The 22,779-nt window shown below is 49.7% G+C and overlaps 8 protein-coding genes across 8 annotated transcripts; 3 read left to right on the top strand and 5 right to left on the bottom strand.

Moving 5' to 3' along the window:
* Window positions 1–191: 191 nt before the first annotated feature.
* Window positions 192–984, top strand: POSPLADRAFT_1046109 (hypothetical protein; the record flags this gene model as incomplete). The annotated part of the gene is made up of 2 exons (XM_024478948.1): window positions 192–530; window positions 811–984. The coding sequence occupies 2 exons, from the start codon at window positions 192–194 to the stop codon at window positions 982–984; spliced, it is 513 nt and encodes a 170-aa protein (XP_024339488.1).
* Window positions 985–2,555: 1,571 nt separating this feature from the next.
* POSPLADRAFT_1142147 (hypothetical protein) lies at window positions 2,556–4,537 on the top strand (the record flags this gene model as incomplete). Its single annotated transcript, XM_024485391.1, has 13 exons — window positions 2,556–2,596; window positions 2,649–2,687; window positions 2,745–2,798; window positions 2,855–2,879; window positions 2,916–3,021; window positions 3,080–3,112; window positions 3,157–3,184; window positions 3,243–3,256; window positions 3,481–3,548; window positions 3,602–3,676; window positions 3,801–3,920; window positions 4,127–4,225; window positions 4,415–4,537. 13 exons carry the CDS (start codon window positions 2,556–2,558, stop codon window positions 4,535–4,537), a joined length of 825 nt encoding a protein of 274 aa, XP_024339487.1.
* A 304-nt stretch (window positions 4,538–4,841) lies between these two features.
* On the bottom strand, window positions 4,842–6,882 carry POSPLADRAFT_1046107 (hypothetical protein; the record flags this gene model as incomplete). Its single annotated transcript, XM_024478947.1, has 14 exons — window positions 4,842–5,003; window positions 5,062–5,170; window positions 5,230–5,254; window positions 5,306–5,363; window positions 5,412–5,439; window positions 5,494–5,553; window positions 5,612–5,712; window positions 5,771–5,820; window positions 6,037–6,061; window positions 6,121–6,155; window positions 6,288–6,313; window positions 6,504–6,602; window positions 6,656–6,748; window positions 6,824–6,882. The coding sequence occupies 14 exons, from the start codon at window positions 6,880–6,882 to the stop codon at window positions 4,842–4,844; spliced, it is 930 nt and encodes a 309-aa protein (XP_024339486.1).
* A 2,251-nt stretch (window positions 6,883–9,133) lies between these two features.
* Window positions 9,134–13,242, top strand: POSPLADRAFT_1065855 (hypothetical protein; the record flags this gene model as incomplete). Its single annotated transcript, XM_024482001.1, has 12 exons — window positions 9,134–10,042; window positions 10,092–10,145; window positions 10,202–10,447; window positions 10,503–10,612; window positions 10,665–10,702; window positions 10,761–10,938; window positions 10,995–11,156; window positions 11,438–11,951; window positions 12,000–12,263; window positions 12,318–12,476; window positions 12,566–12,802; window positions 12,862–13,242. 12 exons carry the CDS (start codon window positions 9,134–9,136, stop codon window positions 13,078–13,080), a joined length of 3,090 nt encoding a protein of 1,029 aa, XP_024339485.1. The 3' UTR covers window positions 13,081–13,242.
* A 426-nt stretch (window positions 13,243–13,668) lies between these two features.
* POSPLADRAFT_1141248 (hypothetical protein) lies at window positions 13,669–15,342 on the bottom strand (the record flags this gene model as incomplete). The annotated part of the gene is made up of 9 exons (XM_024485278.1): window positions 13,669–13,697; window positions 13,760–13,797; window positions 13,953–14,075; window positions 14,237–14,285; window positions 14,490–14,514; window positions 14,809–14,827; window positions 14,965–15,063; window positions 15,188–15,214; window positions 15,281–15,342. The coding sequence occupies 9 exons, from the start codon at window positions 15,340–15,342 to the stop codon at window positions 13,669–13,671; spliced, it is 471 nt and encodes a 156-aa protein (XP_024339484.1).
* A 1,888-nt stretch (window positions 15,343–17,230) lies between these two features.
* POSPLADRAFT_1141741 (hypothetical protein) lies at window positions 17,231–17,736 on the bottom strand (the record flags this gene model as incomplete). Its single annotated transcript, XM_024485341.1, has 2 exons — window positions 17,231–17,271; window positions 17,328–17,736. The coding sequence occupies 2 exons, from the start codon at window positions 17,734–17,736 to the stop codon at window positions 17,231–17,233; spliced, it is 450 nt and encodes a 149-aa protein (XP_024339483.1).
* A 1,289-nt stretch (window positions 17,737–19,025) lies between these two features.
* Window positions 19,026–19,310, bottom strand: POSPLADRAFT_1115747 (hypothetical protein; the record flags this gene model as incomplete). The annotated part of the gene is made up of 1 exon (XM_024483458.1): window positions 19,026–19,310. A coding segment is annotated over one exon (285 nt), but the record flags the coding sequence as incomplete, so codon positions are not given.
* Window positions 19,311–20,193: 883 nt separating this feature from the next.
* On the bottom strand, window positions 20,194–22,221 carry POSPLADRAFT_1140810 (hypothetical protein; the record flags this gene model as incomplete). Its single annotated transcript, XM_024485224.1, has 11 exons — window positions 20,194–20,343; window positions 20,398–20,509; window positions 20,558–20,582; window positions 20,755–20,782; window positions 20,869–20,898; window positions 21,140–21,188; window positions 21,384–21,408; window positions 21,556–21,634; window positions 21,847–21,949; window positions 22,008–22,100; window positions 22,160–22,221. 11 exons carry the CDS (start codon window positions 22,219–22,221, stop codon window positions 20,194–20,196), a joined length of 756 nt encoding a protein of 251 aa, XP_024339481.1.
* Window positions 22,222–22,779: the final 558 nt, after the last annotated feature.

Below are 22,779 nucleotides of genomic sequence, written 5' to 3'. Positions count from 1 at the left end.
GCGCAACATTCATAGTCGCGGGGGTGCCATATTCTCTGAAGCCAAATTATGCCCATTCGTTTGCAGGAGTCGCTGTGCCACAAATCCCTATCCGATGAAGCGCCGATGGAACGTGAGATTTTTACACGTAACGATCGTTGAGAGTATATATGTTAGATATCCTGAATCGCCTGTGAACCGTTTGTGTCATCATGGGCTTCTCAAGCACTGGAACTCGAAGTTATTGGATGTCACAGCACGGATATGAAGTAGGGGCCATTCCTGATTCGTCTTCATGCGATATATACATGACAGATCGGAATATGGCTCAAAGTGATTGCGAGAACGAGATTGCGGTTATGGCGCGGATCTTTAATGGAGAGGAGTCGTATGCACTCACCGAAATCCGTAGCAAAAGCCTTGGGGTCCGTACCATGCACACGCATGGCATGATCATTGGGCTGGACGTAGTCGATAGAAGTCTCCTCCTGACCCCTGCTCCTTTCGCTTCCCGTCTGCACGTCGTGGTCATCTTCAGCAAGACCCTGTCTGTCTGTCTACAAACGGCACAGAAGGGCCAACCCAGGGGTCCCACTTGCTGTCATCCTCATAATACCATCCTGAAAATCCATCGACATCCAGGAGGCGTGCCAACTGGACAGTGACCTCCCCAGGGCCCACGTCCGGCAGCTCGAATTTGTGCGGTGGGGGTCATGTGTGGCAGGGATAGAGGAAAATCCCGTAGACAAACTTTACATCTTCTCCACCCAGCACGACTTGCGATGTTGAGCCAGTCGAGCATGTGATGTAACCTGCAGTAGCTTGGCATAGGCACAGTTCGTTGGCATCATGATCCTCGACGGAATCATGATCTCTGGAAAGCGTACTCCTGCGCAGAGGCAGACTAAGAACCCAAGTGATGGTGAACGTAGGAGGACTGAAGGATGGGTGAAACGGTTGCTGTGGGGGTCGCACAAGGAGGAGACGGGAGGCGGATTTATGTGACATTGCAGCGATTGTGGTACGAAAGATTGGGTTGCAGTAATATTGAAAGGTCCGCTTGCTTTATTTAAGTGCCAAATATGGAATACAGTCTAAATAAAGATCGAAATAATATGATTATGGAATCAATAATTTATCGTTTCTTTCAATCTATCTTCGGGTTTCATTCGATTTTGACATCGGTAAGATCAAATAGGGTGCTGTTCCCCTTCAATTCAACCTTGATTTGATCTTTCGGACAACTTGAAAAAGAACAGTCCTTACATGCAGTAGGCACTGCGGCTTTTCTCAATGTCCGGTCCAAGTGCATCCTACGTGTCGTCGACTCAACGGGCACTAAAACGGCACTAACATCTGACGCATAATCCACCTTTGCCGCTTAGGCTAGTCGAACACCCCATACTTACCTCGATGTGCGAATTAGATCAACTCGGTTCAGCGATCCTGAGGCTCCTCAGGCAGCCTCCAAGGTATTAAGCTCTTGGCTTTCGTCATGTTCTTCGGTACTTACACAGCAATCATTCATAAGTGCTAGCAGCGACGTGGCATTCAACGCTATTTTCGCTAGTGTCATAGACACCGCCGTAAAGTGTTTGAGAGATCGACAGGTGGCGCATGTATACTGCCCATCACCCATACAAGTCTGTCTCAGTGGAGGATGGAACCGCCTTTGGCGCGTAAGTCGTGCCCGCCTGACCATTGAGCGTCAACTAGTGACGCTTACGACCCGGAAGGCATTATGAAGCGTCTGCGCCGGCGTCCGGATTAGCGTGGTCTCTGAGCAAACTAACCATGCAGGATTTCGTCGGGCAAGTCGCCGAAGTATTCGGGCACGAGATCAAAGCCTAGTAGATGCTTTAAAAGCATCTACTTGCATGCTGTCCTTCCTTGGCTATTTGCCTGATACATGGTATATGCCCATGCATGATGTCAATGTACGTTTATCCGTGCTATATGGAAGTTTGCGGTATAGTTGCCCTAGTTAATTACAGCACAGATGATTAGATGGTCGATCGATCAGGGCAATCTAACACTGGTTAGCGGATTACTCTCCGCACTAGCCGAACCCATCAGCAGTAAGTGTAGGAGTGTACAGCCCAAATCAGCCGAAAATGATACCTCTAGTCTAAATAAGACGCTTGCGTGTACACAGCCATGCCTTCCGCGATCGCTTTGAGTGTGTATACTGACTCTTCATGGTCTTTCAGGACGCTGAAACACGAAACCGATCTTGAATAATCGGTTCATGGATGGCACTCGCGTTTGAGCGGCCAAATGTATGCAGCAGTGGTCGGGAATGATCGTTTTCTATCAATCGGCAAGAACGTCAGTAACATGATACACTGGTCTACCGGGCGTCAGCGGCAATGCCATATTTTGACGTCTCGTCCCCTTCCTGTGAGCGTCATTGACAACGGCCACAGGCCTCGCCGAGATTTGCTTAGAGAGGATCAACGGCCTTCTGGCGATATGTCCGATCTCGGGATGGTGCCATATAACGCGGGGGGACGCATTTCTGCGTGTCTCCTTCCAACCCCAAATTGCTGGTCGTCTATCCCTTTTCAGCTTCTACTATGGCGTCTGAAGCGGAACTGATCAGTCTTACCAAGTACACGTAAACACAGCACGCTCTGATCACTGTCTGTACGCTAAGAGTGTCACAATAGGGTTGGTCCGCCGCTAGCTGGCATTTTCATGAATATGATGTACGTCATCTCCTCATTACATGATAATGTAAATACCAATGCAATAGTGGCCTGAAGGCTGTACGGTGTCATGGTCACTCAAACGTTCTTTTACTACTCGACCTACTCACGGTTCGTCGCAATTTCATGTGACGAATTACAGAGTGCCTCGACGACCTTTACCCCAGAGACCAAATGTGGATAAAGATCTATGTGAGCCTTAATTGACAAACCCATTTGAACACTCAGATACTAAAACGGGGCATTCTCGAGGTTGGCGTCTTGTTTCTAGCGGACACATTAAATTCAATCTTTAATATGTGGTGGGCATATCACGTATTCATCAATAACTTCGGTACGCCAAGAAGCCTGGATTCTCACGCGAGCTGATCTCATTGTGCTTCATTATGAAGGAAGTGTGGACGCAGTCACAATAGCCAACTGGCGTGAGTATTCCTTATATATTTGGCGCATTGTTACCAATATTTAGGCTACCACCATTTCAGTCTTCGAGACAGGTAAGGTGTCGTCCCAGCTCTTAACATTGCCTATTGAATCATGTTCTTGCGAGTGTAGAGGAAGCGATGGCTGTGAGTTTGCACGCGCAGTAGTGGGTGTCTGTAGGGCACTCAAGTCATCCTAGGGTATCATCGCTATGCAAGTTCAGGTCTTCTACGCCTGGCGGCTTCACAAACTTGGTGCAAGTAAATGGATCAGTGGTTGTGTTGCTGGCCTTTCAATATGCAGCTGTCGTAGGGGTTCCCATTTACGAAGACACCTATAAATATGCGCTGATATCTTCCGAATCATGCAGTAGCAGCGATTGGAACCTCCATCAATATTGGTATCAAACCAATTATAACCAACTTCGTTCATTACAAGGTACGGTCCACGATGGAGGATATTCTCTATTCATGTAACACTCGACTGTTCAGGCGATAGTCATAGTCTGGTTGGTATCGTCCACCGTGGCCGATGTTGCCATCGCCTTTGCCCTTACTTGGCGCTTGGTACGTGCTGTCTTGCGTTGCGCGAGAGGCTGTAGCGGCGCATTGACTTTAGGCACTTCGAGCAGAGGCGAAGCATTACTGGCTATGCACAGACTGATACTGTGATCTCAAGAGTGATTCACAGTATGTACGCCTTCAATGGAAGATTGTCATGGTACTGATCAAGGTTCTGTTAGTCACAATGTCTAACGGCTTGTTGATTGCGGCATTCGCCTTTGCCGACATGATTGCGTTTCTCGCAACGGTGCGCTGTGCTTCACATATTCTCCTTTATTATGTTCATACCACTGTACACAAAGGCCGGCGGACTGCATTTGGGTCTGTCATCCTCATTGCTTTTTGTCGTCGATCGAGTCATATTCAATATTCATCCTCAGCTTTCAATTATGCGCTTATCAAGCTGTAAGAGCATTTCATTGGATGAATACGGCTCTAATGTTGATGCATGAGCGCAGTTACGGGAACTCAGCCATGACTACCCTCAATTCGCGGGCAATCTCGTTCTCGTCCGTGGATAATGCGAGGGCGATCAGGATGTCCTCTGTGCAGGTGCGTCCATGGTCAATAGGGAGCAGGCTTCAGAGCAAGCATTGACCACTAGGAACAGCCGCGACAGAATATCAATAGCAATAACTTCGTCGCTGCGAGGCCGGACTTGCCGAAGATTGCACGCCCTTCGCAGGTGGCTGACACAACTGCTCCTTGGTAGCAGCTATTCTGATCACTCCTGCGCCACAGGTGGTTGTCAATGTCGAGACTCACGAGATAGTCGATGCTCCCGCAGGACATGTCAAAACAGATGATGAAGAGTGGACCCATAGTCAATCGGAAGTGGCCGAGACTAAGGTCCTTGCAATTTAACCACTCTTCATATGTTCACCGCGCTTGTTATCATGTAGCCGTAGGTATCAAGTGGCTTGACTGCTTTGTAGTAGCGGGAGATGCGTTCCTGATTTAGTTGTATGCACCGTTAATACGTTGACGTTTTCCTGTTCGGTCTCGTACCTGACCACTTGAAACTCAAGAATCACAAAGCCAGCGAATAGCATGTATCCAGTCCGCCTATCGTCAGAATTACAACAACGCGTAGGTATATATACCCTTGGCCACTTGAATACAGACTGTACATATAATCAACATACGAATGAAGGAGAGTCGTTCATCACTACAAGGCCTCTCCATACTCGCTCAGAGGTGGTGCCTTGTACAGATCGGTCTTGCCTCCTTCGAGACTTCCGATGTACGTACCAGCAATCTCGGGTGACGGCAACTCGCTACCGTAGAATGTGCTGTCTCTTTCGACTGTTCTATAAACCTCAATGGAGTGCTAGTGAAGGACAGTACATTCAATCAGCCTGGTACACAAGCGTGCTGCGTTCACCCACCGTTTGTCCTGTGAAGTTCTGACTCCTCGGATACATGCTGGTGCTCATCGAGATGGCCTCACGTGCCGGATCTGCCGAGGCTTGGTTCAGGTGCTGACGAGCGTTGAGGCTGCTCGTTCATAGTAGTCAGATTCGTCAGATCAGCTCGACGTCACATGGTGGACCCACGTCGCAAGAAATGAGTTCGCGTATACTGATGATGTCGTTAGCAGTTAATCAAGACTCTTATGAGGCCAGAACTCACGCTTGCTCTGGATCTCTACCAGCCCGAGGAAGAGGAAGCTACCATTGATCAGTGCGAACTGCACAATCATAAGACGACGTAACGCGATTGCTAAATGACCACTGACCGTGAGCACGATGGCGATCGACACAATCCTGTAGAAACATCAGCTGCTAGATACTCTTTGAGATGCACCGATTCGTGCTCACATGGTCAAAGCCCCGGTGTTGATTACATAGGCTTGAAGTGAACTGATGATGTGATGTGTTCTGTGTACGAGCCATTCATGAATTCCTTGAAGGCAGGTTAGTCACGTTGCAGACACACCTTTGAGAGAGTGACTGATTAGATTGCAAGTAGTATATGAGTAGGGCAGCGATGACGAGGTCGACCACGGCAGATAGGACTAGTCCGAAGGTAATCGTGATCTACCCGCAGCATATCAAGGCGTCGCGCAGGTCAGCTGTTCGCCAAGTTACAACGTACGATGGAGACGCCATGAGTGCTCACCCGAGGACCCAATGAGCTGTGAAATTCTGGGTAATAAGTAATTTTCCACCTTCAACGAGTTTGAGCACTGATAGTTTAGAATGATATCATGGACGTGGCTTACGTCAAGCTCGCAGTTGCTGAGATGTTAGAAGACTGGGTCAGTCAAGCCCCGAAAGCATCGATACAACGGCATACCACAGCCGAATGCTGTCGCAGCAATCAGACTTGTGCTTAGCGCCCACAGCAACTGTTGCACTCACCTACTCGGACGAAAAGCAAGATGGCCTACAAAGGCAACTTCAGTTCATAACAGACGGATCGGTGCAAATAAGTCTCCAACTCACAGGAATGACCGTGATCACGACATTCCTATCGCTCACTGACTCACCCGGTCAGCAAAATACACCGGTGTACCACTCAAACTTGGAGGGACATACGGATCCAAATTCGGTGTATGAAGAAGCTGATGGCGTAGTGAGATATGCGATGAGGCAAGACCGTGAGGACGCACCTTTGTATGATCGCTGCAATGATGACCTATCAGGCACGTTACTTCATATGTATTGTCTATAAGGCAGCAACACCCACCGCCGTGAGCACGGTAGCCTTGAGTCCAAATCAATCATGAGCTAATGGACAGCGTCGTTTGCAATGAGTCTTACCCCGACACTCCTGTGGAGCGTTGAGCAACAGGTCCACAGCACGCGGATAAGTCCATGGAACTCACCATACAAGATTCACTACATGCTCAAGGCTTCCAAAGTCAACAATGGTGTAGTTGTACATCAAATGCAGGCAGAATACAGTATGCACAGTCTCTAGAATCCTGACCAGCCAACATTGAAAATTACACCTGAACGTCTGGACATGTCCACTCACCATACGATGAGCACAATCCGCTTGATCAACTTAGCATCTTGAGGATAGGACCACCAATAGAAATGGGCCTGCGTTGTTGTGATGCCGTACAACCTGGCGAAGTGAGGCTCGGGCATGAGTCTCAGGAGACCGAATGTGACGTATATCCGTAAATTGTGTCGCACTCACATCACAGTTATCGCAAGTTCCATAATGAACGCCCCCTCGATCCTCTCCACGGCTGTCATCGTGCTATCGCTGCGAGGAAGAAACGAGAGAGACGAGATAGAGCAGCACACAAAGCAGATGGCAGGCCTTCGCCTTCAAAAAGAAGTCGCCAGAGCGAGGCGGTACCGCAAGCAGATTAGTGCGTCTCTAGCTGTAGGCTGCGGCCGTGCCGCATCAAGAGCTCCATCGGCTATGAACTCAAGACGTGGAATCATCCCCGTCAAGTCTGGGACCCGAGCAAAGAAGCGCGTAGGCGCCGTTGCTGATCATATATGTTGCTCCGTGCAAAGAGCGGCTTGTGTGACTTCAACTGTTTCAGGAGACGATGTTACTTCGTTCGCTCGTGTGCATATGGCGCCATGCAAATTATGCGATCAACAAGGAGAAGCCGGACAGGCTTCGTCGCTTATGTAGTAGATAACTTTGATCGCAGTGATGGGTGTAGCATCTCCACGCACGAGATAGAGTCGGGTCTATCTCATGTGCCACACGCTGGAACACGTGGTGCTGTCGACCGCTGAATGGCGGCAGCGAATGAAGAATGAGTGATACGTGCAGAAGACGATGTTCATTGTTACAATCAATGATTTCATCACGCTCACGTCGCTCTGCTCTGATGTACTCGGATTGCAGTGTGGTGGAAGAAGGTGCGAAACAAGGAGTGACGTGATAAAACCTACATAGACGTCTCGAGTATAAGCGCCAAGAGTCTAGACGACCACTAACTGCTGTGTGGGCGTTCGCCAAGCGCCGGCGCGGCGGAGACTCATGGCGATTGGTGGCGAGGGCGGCGCAACTGGCAGATAGTGTTTTTCGCTCGGGGATGGAAAACAAACCTTCTACAGTGCAACTATTGCATAGAGTTGGTTATGAGAGATGCTAGATACAGCGAAAATCCCAGTGTCCAATCACAGATTACAGTAATCACATTGCATGTGTCAATGTTTCGTGTTGCGATCCTTCTCTCCTTTGGTATAGTTCTCGTTGACCAGAACATTCAGGTTACGCCTACCTGCGTGCTTCTTCTAGTACTCAACAGCTCAGGCGCAGGGGAGACAACAGAATGGCAGGTGCGTGAGAAGTTCTGATTGAGGAAGTTCTACTCCGAATCCGAACTAGGCCCGACCTTTCCCGAGTTGTGGTGTCATCGCTGCGCCACGATGCCGCGCGCCAAGAACCACGGCAGGCGCTACGCTTCGGCGCAGGTTCGTCAACAACACTATCACCAACCAAGTAGGCGTTGAACGTTTGAATGTTGAACGTTTGAATGTTGAACGTTGAACGCTGAACGTTAACCCACTGACGGTCTATGGCGTATGCGGTCCGGATGCGGCTCGACGCTCCTTCCTATGCGTCACGATGGACGCCCAACGTGATAGGTCTTGAGAGAATGGTCGGCCAGCACCCCGAGTGGCCGAGCAGCCTGTGATTTCGAAGCCACCACATCGTTACACAACAGTCAACCTGCTCGGTTCCCTTCTTTATGCTCTGGGCGATCGATAGTCAGGAGGTTCCTCGTCAACAGTTTGTGTTCAAAGGAATTCTGGACACTCACCCAGTTGTCGAGCCATTTGAAATGAAGCGAACACAACAAGTTACGATCTATATGAGGCAATATCGAAATCCGTGATGTGAAACGGAAAGTAGAGTTTCCAAAACAGGTAATCTTCAAAACTCTTCAGCTACCGATTTTTGCCTTTGCTAGATCGTTCACCGTCATTGCGATCAGAACTAGCACAAGACACAAGCAAACCCTCCGACTCTTGCCTGCAGGACTCTGTGGGGAAGTCCGCATTTATACGCTCTGATTGACTGTTCTATCACGCAAATCAGATAGCAAGATGCCGAGCGTCATTTACCTCACGGTAATAGACGACCGTGGTGCAGGCAAGAAGTTGTTAACAGAGTGCGTCTTGGCGCAATGATTCCCAGCTGCGCAGAGTAATCCTTGAAGCGGTTGTTCGTCCTGCTAAGCTCATCCCAGGGCTTTCCGACCCAAGCACGGACTAAACGTGGACGTCGATGGTATCCGATATACTTCTCATCAGAGCTCACTATTACAATTCAGCTGCCACATGTCATGCAGGACGCCCGCCGCCCACTCACCCTCGGTGAGTAGAGCCGAGCTGTGCGATCATCTGCACATCGGAGATTAGGAAGCCTGCAAATGCGATGATCAGACGCGCACTTGAATCAGCCCGAAGTCTGCCTATATAGTGCTAACAGCATCCAACGTCACAGGCGCATTGCTGACCGTTCGCTACCCGCATCATGTCTGTACTTCAAGCTCAAGTGAACCCGCCTCTAGATGGAAGCATCCCAGCACTTCCCGGATTTCTAGACTTCCATGCGAAACATAACCCATCTCTGCCCGCGTGGGTTCTGCCCAATCTGGACCCTGCTTCCTATGATTATGCCACCGTCGCCTGGCGAGAGTTCGCCGATGCTACACATCGCATAGCGCATGCGATCCGCCCAGGACGCGCCGGTCCCGACCGCGCCGTGGTCGCTGTCTTTGTTAACTGCGACACCTTACTCTACCATGCGCTCACTGTGGGTATTGTCCGCGCGGGGCTTGTCCCATTCCCCCTGTCTCCGCGGAATTCCGCGTCTGGAGTGGCCAGCATGCTTGTAGGCACGGACTGCCATACGATTATCTCACAAGCGTCATTCGCGTCGCTCATCAAGAGCGTACGAGCAGCTCTTCCCGCTGACTACGCGCTCGAGGTCGATGACCTTCCGGCCCTGTCAGACGTATTCCCGCAATTCATACCTCCCTCAGCGGCGCCCCTGCCAATTTCATCACCGCCGGAGTATCCGCCTTCTCAGCCGTCGGGTCCGTCTGACATCGTCCTCTATCTGCACTCGTCTGGCTCCACTGGTTTCCCGAAGCCGATTCCTCAGACTGTCACGACTATTCTGCATTGGTGTCGTGCTGCGCCCTTGGTTGAGAGCCGGGATCGCGGCTACCGCTGGGCCTCGGTTGCCCTTCCTCCGTTCCATACCATGGGAATGATGATGCAGTTATATCAGACGTTGGTTGGCAGTCAGCCGGTTGCGCTTTACCACCCACGCGCTCATTTAGGAATGCCCCCTACTGTCCCTACGCCAGACAACGTCATTGATGCAGCGCGGAGAACAAAGTGCGACGTCGTGCCTTGCGTGCCTGCATTCATAGAGGTGTGCAGGATATCATGAAGACCGTCGCGCACGAGCTAACTCCTGGCAGGCTTGGGCACACAACGATGAGTTTGTAGACTTCCTCGCGTCGACGAAGGGCGTTGTGAGTCCTATGTACCGTGTTTGAGGATGGTCGCTGACGATATGTATCTTTGCAAGGCCTACGCTGGAGGTCCGCTCTCGGAGAAGAACGGTACGAAGCTCACAAACGCAGGGGTCGACCTTATTTGCATCTACGGTGGGACGGAGTTCGGCGTCCCTTCCGCGTGTTTCGACCTAGAGCCCGGAGCGAAGAACAATCCTGCCGGCAAAACTCGTGAGGATTGGCAGTGGATGCAGTTCACCGACCGAGTCAAGGTACGGTGGGAGCCACAGGGAGATGGGTCATACGAATGCGTGCTCTTAGTGAGTGATTACCCTCGATCAAAGCTCGGCCCATCTGAGCGATGCATGACATTAGACATGCCCCACCAACCAACCGAGCAAGGAGAACTTGCCAAACGGCGAGAAGGGATACGCAACGTCTGATCTTTGGGGCCCCCATCCCACGAAGAGCGGTCTATGGCGCATGTAAGTGCAATCAATATACTGGCTCGTACATCCTTGACTCTTCGTTGTGTAGTGTGGGTCGCGTGGATGATGTTATCGTGCTCAGCAACGGTAAGGAACAGTTTCTGGCTCATGTCTGCTATCATTCATCGTCTGCGTTGACGGGTAGGCGAGAAGATTGTTCCATTACAGCAGGAAGGGCACATTGCTGCTCATCCATGGGTCAAAGGTGCTCTGATGTTCGGGCGAGGACGGGAACAACCTGGCGTCATCGTGGAGCTGCATGAACAACATGTTTTCATGCCCGACGACGAAGCTGCCCTTGTGAAGCTTCGTAACGCCCTATGGTATGACTGATGTCATTTATGTAGCCGAGCGCAACGCAGCTGACTATCCTCTTCAGGCCCCAAGTTGACGAGGCGAATCGCACTGCACCTGCCTTTGGGCGCGTCTTCAAGGAGATGATCATTGTATCTGATCCAAGGCGGCCATTTCCTCGAGCCGCTAAGGGCACCATTCTTCGAAAGCAGGCAATTACCCTGTACGAGCACGACATTGAAGCGTTGTACGTCTTTGCTGTAGTTCCACTCACCTCCTTTGGCTCATGCATGGCGCGTTCATGAGGTACAAAACAGTGGAGAATAGCATGCAAGCGCACGCCATTGTGCCTCCGACTTCGTGGACTACAAGCGACGTAGAAACCTGGCTGAGCGAACACGTGTCTTCAATCATGACAGGCAATGTCGTTTCTCCAACAGGCGACTTGTTTGAACAGGGATTCGACAGGTAAGCGCAACAGACGGTGCATGCTCTTGAACGTGAACTCATGATCGGCTGCTGAGACAGCTTGAATGCGACGTTCTTGCGTAACAGGATCATCGGAGCGCTTCGTTCGTCTACCAGTCCCGCCATTGCGCAACTGGTATCCCCAAACTTCATCTTCGTTTACCCGACACTACGCGATCTTGCTAAAGCCGTTGTGGAGCTTGTCCAATCCGGCAAGACCGGTATACCCGAGTCGGGTGCGCCGGTGACCGACATCGAAGCGCTGATCAAGAAGTATACCGCCATGCTTCCCCAGGGACCAGTGACTCCGCACCCGCCCAGCGGCGAGGTAGTGATCCTAATCACCGGCACTACAGGCATTCTGGGGACCCACATCATCGTCGATTTGCTCCGAAATAGATCAATCAAACATATTTACGCTATCAATAGAGGAACGGATGTTCGCGAGCGTCAACTTAATGCCCTTGATGTTGCATGTCTGCCGAAGGATATCACCGATGACCCGCGCCTTAGTCTACTTGCTGGAGATCTGAATCACGAAAATCTGGGACTGGATGTCGTTATACTCAAGGCCGTACGTCGTTTATTGTCAGACGCGGCCTCTGCTGATTGACAATGGCAGATTCAAAATTCAGTTACACATGTTCTCCATAACGCCTGGAGGGTAGATTTCAACCTCGCGCTTGCATCCTTTGAATCGCAGATTAGTGCTACAACCAGACTACTCAGCCTGTTTCCATCGGCACGCTTCTTCTTCTCGTCGTCTGTGTCGGCCGCGCAAGCATGGCGCACGCAGCATACGGGACGAGTACCGGAGGCACCTCTTACAGACTCTGCAGTGGCTCTGGGACCTGGGTATGGGGCCAGCAAGTATGTTGTAGAAAACGTGAGTCGCTGTGATGAGACAAAATGCTCGTTATCTCATCTTGCATCTCCATAGATTCTGGCCAATGCACGAAAAACCGGAATGAAGACGACGTCGTTGAGAATAGGCCAATTATCCGGATCGGCAACATACGGCGTCTGGAGAACAACTGAGTGGTATCCAAGTCTCATTAAATCCAGTATCGCCCTAGGGGGCTTCCCGAAGATGAGCGGGGTAAGTCGTCCTCTGATTGACACTTTCAGGTTCTTCGGTTCCCTGTCTGACCGCTATCACAATACGAGATTCTGATCTATTACTTATAGCTTGTGTCGTGGATAGCCATGGATCATGCAGCTGCAGCTATGTGTGACATCATACTCGGCACATACGACGTCCCACTTGTCAACCTGCTACACCCCCGTCCCATTGAGACGCACGAAGTCATGACTATGGTTCACACTGAGCTCGGGCTTGACGTACCTTTCGTAGCTTGGGAAGCTTGGGTAGAAAAACTGAAGAAAGCAGCAGAGCATGTTTCTTCTCAGGATCTCCAAGACATAGTAAGTGTTTGTGCTGTATTGATAGGCTCATTCGTTGATAAACACTAAAACCTCCACAGCCCGCCCTGAAGTTGTTGGACTTCTACGACGGCTTGCTAGTCCTCGAGAAACAGACGAATACCGCTGGCAGTTATGATGTAGAGATAGGAGGTCTACCGTTGTTTGAGACACAACACGCGGAAAAGGCCAGCGCCACTATTGCGAACCTACCTCGCCTCGGCAAGAACGAAGTCAAAGCGTGGATGCGCTACTGGAGAAGCCGAGATTTCTTTCCTTGATGTTGATAGCATCGCATCACGCTCATGATTGTCTTGTCCCCACTTTCAAAGCCGCGCACAAGTTTGTGCCACCATTAGTGTCTCAGCCGCATCATGTATCGTTAAGTCCATATGTATCAATCAATGCGCAAATATCCTTAGCCTTGGCTTGTTCAAGCACTAAAATTTCACACAGAACCATTGTACAAATACATCACATATAGAGAATAAGGACTTCAAAGGAGCGTCTGAGTCTTAATCAGATCCGCGCTCCTCTCAGACATAGGCGCCTTCGCAGTATGGTCATGACAGAGCATATTGTCAGTGACCTTGCTGATGGTTGTCAATATCTCAATCTGTGGCTTCATGGTTCACGTCAGTGTATGCCGCTTCGAGTTTTCCATATGATCATTCGAGAAGAATTGAACACTTACAAGTGGAGATGTTGGATCTTGACCAGCCGGCATTCTGGGAGACATTTCCATGGAGATGATCTCATGCACTACATTTTTGTTTCTGACCCTCCAATGCTGACGCGCATTCAATCTGGCAGATAGGAACCTCAGTCAGCCCCCTGCGCTCAGTGATGGATGGACGCAACCAGAAAACCTACGTTGCGAGGAATGCAATTGTATACACTGCAATGGGGATTTTAATTGTAAGAAAAAGTAGACAGAGTATATCAGCGTCCTTTACTTACATTTACTCTGGACTTCCACAAGGCCGGCAAACACCAGACTGTCTTTCAGGAGAGCAAACTGTCAAATCTATGTGATCTTTTTGATTGCGAGTTGATGTACAACGACCGTACTGTGAGTATTATTGCCAGCGAAACAAGCCTTGACACATACAGTGAATAAAGCATTGCAAGTAGATGTTTATACGATACTTACATCGTTAAAGCTCCGGTGTTGATCGCGTACAATTGAACGAGCTTGATTATATGGTCTGTCCTATGAAGGATGACGATGATCATTAGCATGTATTGTGTCCGGGAGAGGCGCACGAGTACCAACCTGTGAGATCCAGTACGACTTTGTTGTAAGTTGACTATCAGCATTGTGGATATGATCAGATCTACTGCTGCCGCGAGGCTTAGACTGCTCGCAAAAAGGGACTACCACATGTCGTCACATTCACATCGGTGCAGGGAAAACGCCTGCAAGTATCGGCTTACGAGCGGCATAATCTTCCCCCGGAATTCGGCCCATGTTCGCAATTTATACCTGTACAAAATATTTGTCGAGAACTTCTGTACGACAATACGTGACATACATATATGACGCTGTAGCTTCCAAGGCAATATTATCATGAGTGTAAGGTCTTCTCAGTGGAATTCCACAAAATATTACCAAGGCCGAGAACTGACAGAACCATAGTGTCAGATCATCGAGTCGGTACCGCAGATAATTCAAAGTGTAACAACTCACCCGCCTTGAAGAAGAGGAGAAAGGCCTGTGCAAAGGATGTGAGCCAGTGTGGTATGCTATCACGAAGGACTTTTGTCGTTACGGGAATGGATGTTATCAGTACGCTGCGCTTGCTCACTGCCATAAACGGTTAGGGGCGCAAGTCATATGCTACGGAATATAATGCACTGACGGATCCAGATTCGATGGATGAAGAAGCTATTACTCATAAGCGTCAATACCCGTGGAGAAATAGAACGCGACTCCAATCTGACCTTTGCACGATCGTGGCAACGATTATCTGTGTATTGTATCATCATCCCTGACTTAAACTGCATACCAACGAGTAATATGCACCGCTGCAATGACTGAGGTCTACTTTATCCATCAGTCTGATACTGATAAGTCATTAGAGCGCATAGAAGCTGACTGCATAGGTCCTGTTACAACATCTGGTCAGTGCAAGTTGCCGACAGAAAGCTAACTAAGGACGTACCACACGATATCATCAACTTTGAGTACATCATTGAAGTCGATTATGACATAGTCATAGAGCGCAGCAAAGCAGAAGCCCGTATGAATCGTTTCCAGGATCCTAGTGAAACATACCGAGACTTTTGTAGATGTTCAAGGCGAGAAAAGAGTATAAGTACATCAAGACGGCAACTGTCCACCGAGACAATCTTGAATCATTGGCGTAATTCCACCAGTAAACATACGCTTGCGTAGTCAGAATGCCGTACAGCCTAGAATAAGATCTCGTTAAGTCTATTATTTTATCAAAGGTGCCAGAGAAGAGAACAATATCTCACATGATGGCTAGCAAGACCAAGACGAAAAAACCGCCTACAAGATGCTCAACCGACGTCGCCATTGTTAGGGCCTGCAGACTCGAAGAGGGATACTTAGAACACCGATAGGGACATGCTGCGGAGAAACTACTACGCTAGCATATATGCGATGCGATGCGTGACGCCGACAACAGCTTGAACAGATTGCACGGGATATCGTCAAGTTTAGTACCCAAGATAGGAGTGATCTGTTGGTGGAGTCGGCCTCCAACAGATGTCCAATGTCCATACAAGCGCTGTTTCATTCATGATTACGAGCAGACACGGAGTATCGCAGCAGATACAATCATAACGCCCGAAGATTTCAGTGTGGACGATTACTATAGTAAGCTATGACCCCACGAACCGGTGCGCTCCTCGAGGCGATGACAGCCTTCCACTTCGCTCTTGCAGAATGCGGTAAGTCGTCAGATGGGTTTCAGTACCCTTATGACACCGAGTAGGGTGCTTCCATCAATAAAGATGCAAACTGTATAGTGTTCGTGGGATCTCACGCATTTGCGTGAAGCGTAATAACGACATCTATTGCTGCTTGTCTAGCACATGACGTAGGGTCAAAATGCAGGGTGTAGTTGGGTTTGAAGCTGCGACACGGCCGAGCCAAATATAGATGAGCCACTGCTTCGTAATCGTTGACTACGCCGGAACGACGCAGCCGATGAACTTTGATATTTGACTGCTAATTGGTCCCATAACGTGGGTTACTTGGCATCATACTCACAAGGCTTTTGATATGGGTGGCGCATCTCGAGCAGTTGAATGTGCAAGTGATGGTCATTATTTGATCACCATCTCATCTCTCGTGGGCGAGCTGGCATTGCCACAGTCCGAGCGCTCCATGGCCATGATGCTGGCTCCAGTTCGCTGGACGCGTTCTATCTGCCCACTGTGGAATAGTATTGCTACTGAATCGCAGGCGCCAGATCGCAGTATTCTCTCGTTTCTTCCTCAACCATGTGCCTGGGTGCATCGTCAGTAGATGTTCACGCTGTGGATACCAGGCTGGAAGGTCACAAATCACTAGTCAGGAATAAGGCTATGCCTTGTCCTTATGCTTTAGCAGACGCAGCTCTGTGGACGGGTCCTTGACTTACTAAGGCAACCCTCCTCGCACCAATTGTCATAATTGGCTGATTCATTAGCTCGTATAGTATGTACGCACGCTGCGACTGGCTATCCTCGCCTTGCTTGCTCGAGACATGACTATACGATCCTGTAATTCCGAAGGGTATGACAAGCAAAGGGAGGTTTTTGGTCGGACGGAGATCGCCGTGCTATCATCAGTCACGTGCACCTTTCTCACCCAAATCACTCCCTTGGCAGCCGAATAAATATCTCAAGTAACTACTTTATGTCGTGATGTATCAGCCTGGAGCTATGGGGTAGCTCGCTTGAATTGATACGGGCATATTTCCACCATAAAGCTTTTATAACTAGTTGCAAAATGATGCGGAAAACGCGATTTTTTCGCAGAGCCCGGAAACACCGGGCCAGGGGACCGGGAAGGAGGAGACCGGGGACCATGCTTACACGTGACCGTGGGGCATCTTAGCGTCTTTGCCAATGCCTTTGTCGCCCTTCCCGCATCCAATAGTACTAGTACCTTAGTAGATTATGGTGGCTGAGGAAAATTATGTCTGGCAGCCTCCGAGGAGGCGTACCCTCCGGTGGTCATGAGTACTAGTATGTACAAAGCTCGAGCGGTGTATAGTAGTGTAGGGTAAATAATTCATCGGCATGTAAATTACCGTTTTTTACACCCCCAGGTTTCGGGACCCCGTTTTTTACACGGTCAAAAATGTAAATTACAGTAAATCACGGGACTTTTGCTCCTCGGCACGTGACGCCCCTCCGGCGTGTAAAAAACAGTCAAAAAACAGTAAAAAAGTGTAAACATATGTAAAAAAAGCCTCAGGGAGCGTCCGAATTACACGCAAGGGCGTACAGAGTTTCTAGTACACGCTGTAAAGTACCTACACATCCCAATTAAATTGCCACAATGTCTTACCATCTTCTGCCGGCTCGTTCACATTTACTAGCTCCGAGTCCTCCTGAACATCCGTGCGCGGCCGTTGTGAATTTCCAGCCCTAGACGACGGCGGCGATGTCGTGAGCATCTCTAGAAGGTCCGGGTCATTAAGGTTCACCTCGTTTGCAGCAACAAACCCAGACTCTCCCCGGATAACTGTAGCAGGCTCATCGAGCCACATCAGTGTCTCCTCGTCGTCTCGTTCCTCCGGCTCGAACCCCTTGATGCTACCTGGTAGTACCAAGGATAGTATTGCTGGTGGCAGCGAAAGTTCGGCCTCGAGGGCCGTCTTGACATAGGCAGGTAAATCTTTTGTGAACTTCTTACCAGACCCAATCCATTCGCTTTCTAGGAAGACGCCAGCGTGGCTCGTCGACTGTGGTGCCATGGGAGTGACCGAGGGGGATGCTGCCAGAGAGCAGCCTGCACAGCAAAAGATTGGGGGGAAATACAATTGATTGGACTTTATATATATACTAGCACAAAGAGACCGAACGTGGCGCACTAAACCTACGCAGCGGCGTTGACAAAACAATAGCCCGGGGCAGCGTGAGAGGCACAAGAGGCACAAGGCATCGGCCCCAAGTGGTGGCTGGACGCGGGTACCCACCACGTGACCCTTCCTTATTTACATTATTTACACCGCTAATCAGACAGCCTCGTAAAAAAGTGTAAATTACCTGTAAATTACCTGTAAAAAAGTACGGTGTAATTTACACCGATTTATTTGCCTTACACTAGTGTATAGTGACACAATGAGCGCCAAATGCTCACACGCCGATGGGATAGCCACGTGACTGAGATTGCTTCCGATTTCCCCCTTCCCGGACATCTGGCCCGGTGTTTCCGGGCTCTGCGAAAAAAATGCGTTTTCCGCATCATTTTGCAACTAGCTGTAAGCTTGCACTGCAGCAAGTTCTCCGTAAACATGTATGTGTACAACGAGTAGTAACGAATGTGCAACCTACCGAACTGGGGTAATAAGTACCAACGTCTATCTAGGTTTCTCACTGCCCCAAATATGTCACCAATGTCATTAATTGCGCGAATGTATTGTGGCTATCTAAACGCCCTTAGATGTCCAAAACCTGATGGGAGGCTTGCATTCTCTGGAGCGAGGAAGGATCATTGAAAACTTCGAACATACACAGCATCCCTTAATCTGCGAGTGAGAGATTACGGGAGCTGTAATCACCTGAGCGATGCGAAACCTTCCCGTGGCATCTGGCCTCAACTTCGTATCCACAGTATCACCCGCGATGGGACTGCTCCGACGTCTACGTAACTAGACAAATGATGAAGCCACTCCATGACGCAGTGTTCTACCCCTCCTTTAGCAGCACAGGTAACACGAGGGGGATCGATCAGCAGATGCTTCTCTACTTAGAGACCGTAATCATCATGTAGTGTTTCTGGTATTCGGTGCAACGATCGACTCGTCAGCGACCGTCAAAGGTGTCTTGCAGCTGCTCAGGTTGTTCCAGTGAGATGACGCACAAGATAGCAAACAAATCTCAGGACTCGATGACTGCTGCCATCCCTTCCTTCACCTCTCGCTCCCAATCGTCCCAGCACACAGACAGTATTGTTGTATGACGTGCCCACCCCTTCACCTGATTTTCGCCCGTCGCTATATTCCGTCTTAACCTCATACCCGACGTTCGTCAGAGCATGCACCTTTGGCAGCGCGTATATGAATCGCACAACACCTTCATCCTTGAACCTCAATCGCCTCGCGAGGCGGAGCGAGGGTCCGTTTCGTGGGTGCACACACCACTGCACACAGCGGAAGCCGAGGCCAGGCGGGGACGCACCCGGCGGCTGCAAGCAGTAGCGCAGGAGGAGCGCTGCTGCAGTTCGCGCAATGTTCATACGTTGGAATGCAGGAAGAATCATGATCCGTGCGATCTCCATGCGGAAGTGCGCCCCAGACGTGTTCGTGAGCGACACAACGCCTGCCAGCGCGTCGCCCTGCGTGCGGTCGAGGACGGCGAACGTGCACCACTCGGGCTGGCGGCGGATGTCCTCAAAGCGTGTGAGAAGTAGCGGAAGAGCTCATCAAGGTGCAATTCGGCCACGTCCCAGAAGCGACGAGCTTGCAGAAGTGGGACCAATGGTGTGAGGCGTCCGCGACACGATGTGAGTGTGTCCACGTGCAACGGGAGGGCGAAATTGATGTCGTAAGGCTCTATGAAGGACAGTAAGGCCGATGGGTCCATGCCAACGACTGCTGGCGATGATGAGCTACTATTAGTTGTTCACAAAGCTCTGCACCATGGTGGACTTGGGCAAGAGATGAAGATCGACGCCCATGGCTAGTGCCTCCTCCACCTTGCCTTCTTGCTTCGGCGTGATATAGGAGTGCCAATATGCCGAATGACGCGAAAGGTACCGGTGTGACTCGTGCTTGCCAGGGCAGCTTAGGGTATACAATTGTGTGAAGCTTGTTTATCCGTATCTCTATATTATCGGACTTCCGGGTTAACAAAAGAGGCAGAGCGAGACGCAGAAAGCAAGGAGACAGCGCACCGAGCCTATCTGACAGTGAAACACCCTACACCCACAAGTCATATTAACCCGTAACTCCTATAGTCGTGAGAACATCTGCTAGCGCAATGCTCTTTTCGTGTATCCCAGGAGTGATTGGGCTGGTGAAGTGACATATACTGATCGTCGAAACTCAACGTCAACATCGACGAGATGCAGGTGTGGACGAAAATCGGCTTAAGCGCCCTCGTCGCGCGTCTAACACTCCTCACCGGCGCGATCTACGAACAGCGTGACATAGATCCATTCTGACTATTTGCGTATTCACTGTCGAAGTGCTACAGGACTGGTACACAATTCAATAATCATCGTTGAGAATTTTAATTTTGCTTGGCTCCATGTTATCATCAGTGACAACACTTGAAATAAGCGGCTTGGGGACGCCATGTTCGCGGTGGAGCATGTTGTCGGTCACTTTTGAGACCGTCGTCAATATCTCGATCTGTGGCTACACAACATTATCAGTGTAACCCAATCACGTACAGGACTGGCGGTCACTTACTGCTTGAGTCCCTTGCGCCTGAGCGCTCGTCACTCTAGGAGAGAGCTCCATAGACACAATATCGTTCATTCTATACCTCCGGCGACTTCTCCAGTGTTGACGAGCATTTAGCCTATGTATTTGTCAGTCTATCGTTAACGCCTCGTAGCAAAGCACAAACGTTGCAAGGAACGTAATCGTATACACTGTAATATACGTGAACTGTGAGTGTATTATGAAGAATTTGATAGCGTATTATCTTACGATTGCATTGCACTTCGATTAGACCAGCAAAGATGAGACTTCCCGTCCGTACCTCAAACTGCCCCTCAGGACGTAAGTGATACAGATATAAGCACCTAAACCCTTACTACGCACGGTAATCACAATCGCTAGCGAAACAAACCTATGTCAAATCAATAAGCACATTTAGACTATTCAGCAGCGGGGATGACCTCTCACATGGTCAGAGCTCCGGTGTTGACCACGTACATCTGGACCCGCTTGATAAGATGGTCCGTGCTAGGGATCATGTTCAACACTATGATACGGCGAGATGACTCGGAACACGTGTTGTCATCCTCACTGATTGGACCCAGTACGGCTTTGCTGCAGATTGAAAATCAAAATTGAGGCAATAATTAGATCCCCCATTGCTGCAAGGCTGACACTGCAAGTTATCAAGCCCTAGAACGAGTATGTCGGTTAGCCCAAGAACTTTCACGGGAGGGGGGGAAGCTCTCAATGAGTTGATGCCACTCACACGCGACACATCCGTGTCTCGGTACAGTTGCCAACTGCGTAGCTCAAACCTGTGTCATGCAATCGGTAGGCGACTTTTGCACAGGCAACTAGATGTCCTACATATAGCCTGCAGCAACTGGGGTGCGATCACGATCAGTAGGTGTCAGAAGAGGATCGATGTTACAGTACCTACCAAGACCTATGGCTGATCGCAGCGAGTCAATGGCACTGAAGGGACAGTCGGTATGTCGTTGACAACTTACACACTCGGAATAAAAGAATGACGGCCTGCATGATTGGTCACATTCAATTTCAAGGCTTTGATGATTGATCTCGCGACATTACCGGAATGCTTGTCATAGTGGCGTTGTGTTTGCTCACTACGACAAAGTTGTTAGACGAAGGAACAGTATCACAGGTACACGACCCACGCACATATCCAGATGCGTTGAATCAAGAACCTGTAGAGGCATGCTGGTAATGTATCACACGAGACCTTGATTGTCGATGGGACCTACCCTTGAACAATCGCTGCAATCAGGATCTACACATGGTTTTAGATCATGTGGCGTTCAGAACGCATATAGACACACACCGCTAGGACCACTGATGTCTAATGCATGGCGTTGAGTGACTAAGCACAAGAATTTCCTGCTCACAGAACTTACTGCATAGCTCCTGTTCCGTAATATTATGAAGCTATCCAAAAGCGCCAGAGAGTGCCACGTACCATACGAGAGTTTGTATCTTTTCTATGTTGTTGAAATCGATGATGAGGTATTCGTACATCGCAGCAAAGTTGAATCCGGTATGTAGAGTCTCCATGATCCTGTGGAGCAAAGACGCTGAATGATTTTACAGGTGGTGATTAGAGTAACGCGACTTACATCAGGATAATAACCGTCCACCGTGATCGCTTCGAGTCGTCTGGGTAATCCCACCAATACACGTATGCTTGTGTGATCGCAACGCCGTACAACCTGTTCAACATCAATCTCAAATGAGTTGTACAGAATGATAACAACGAGTTGCTTCGTACATGATTGCCAAGAGGACCTCGACGAAGTACCCTCCCGCGAGAGTCTCAATATCGGTGGCCATTGTCAGATCCAAGAGATGCTAGACGAGCAGGTGATCAGCGCAGGCGACGGCACTAGTATGCAATCATGTATCTACTGGTATATGTCTATTGGTATATGTAGATATTGATGTATGATAATATCAAATGATAGATAGCTACCACCAGAAGGCGACAGCTCACGCGCAACGCTCTCCGAGATACATTTTGACACTAGAGCGCCGAGTCTACCACGGTCCCCGATGATAGAAGCAACCCGGAATCACCGGAGCCCACGACTCACGGGGAGACGCTCACTCTGTGGCAACCGTGAAATTGCGAATGCGATGTAACAGCATCCCTCGGAGGCATCGTTACATTCCTGATACGTCAAGTCTGCACACCATAACTGCCAAGTGGACAGTCTTCGAAGCAGCTGTCACGGCATCTGAAGAGTCTATATACTTCCTCCCTCCCTCCCTCCGTAGTAAGGTTAGTACGCAGCCCGGGCGCTTACCTGGTAACCTAACCCCAAGCAGCGGGCCGCAGTCGAGTCAGATCTGAATAGACTCAATCATCTCACCTGACTTAACGCCGTTGAA

Source organism: Postia placenta, assembly GCF_002117355.1.
Source record: "Postia placenta MAD-698-R-SB12 unplaced genomic scaffold POSPLAscaffold_6, whole genome shotgun sequence".
Taxonomy (NCBI): Eukaryota; Fungi; Basidiomycota; class Agaricomycetes; order Polyporales; family Adustoporiaceae; genus Rhodonia; species Rhodonia placenta.
Note: the sequence above shows the minus strand (reverse complement) of the source record. Positions and strands in the feature narration are given on the sequence as shown.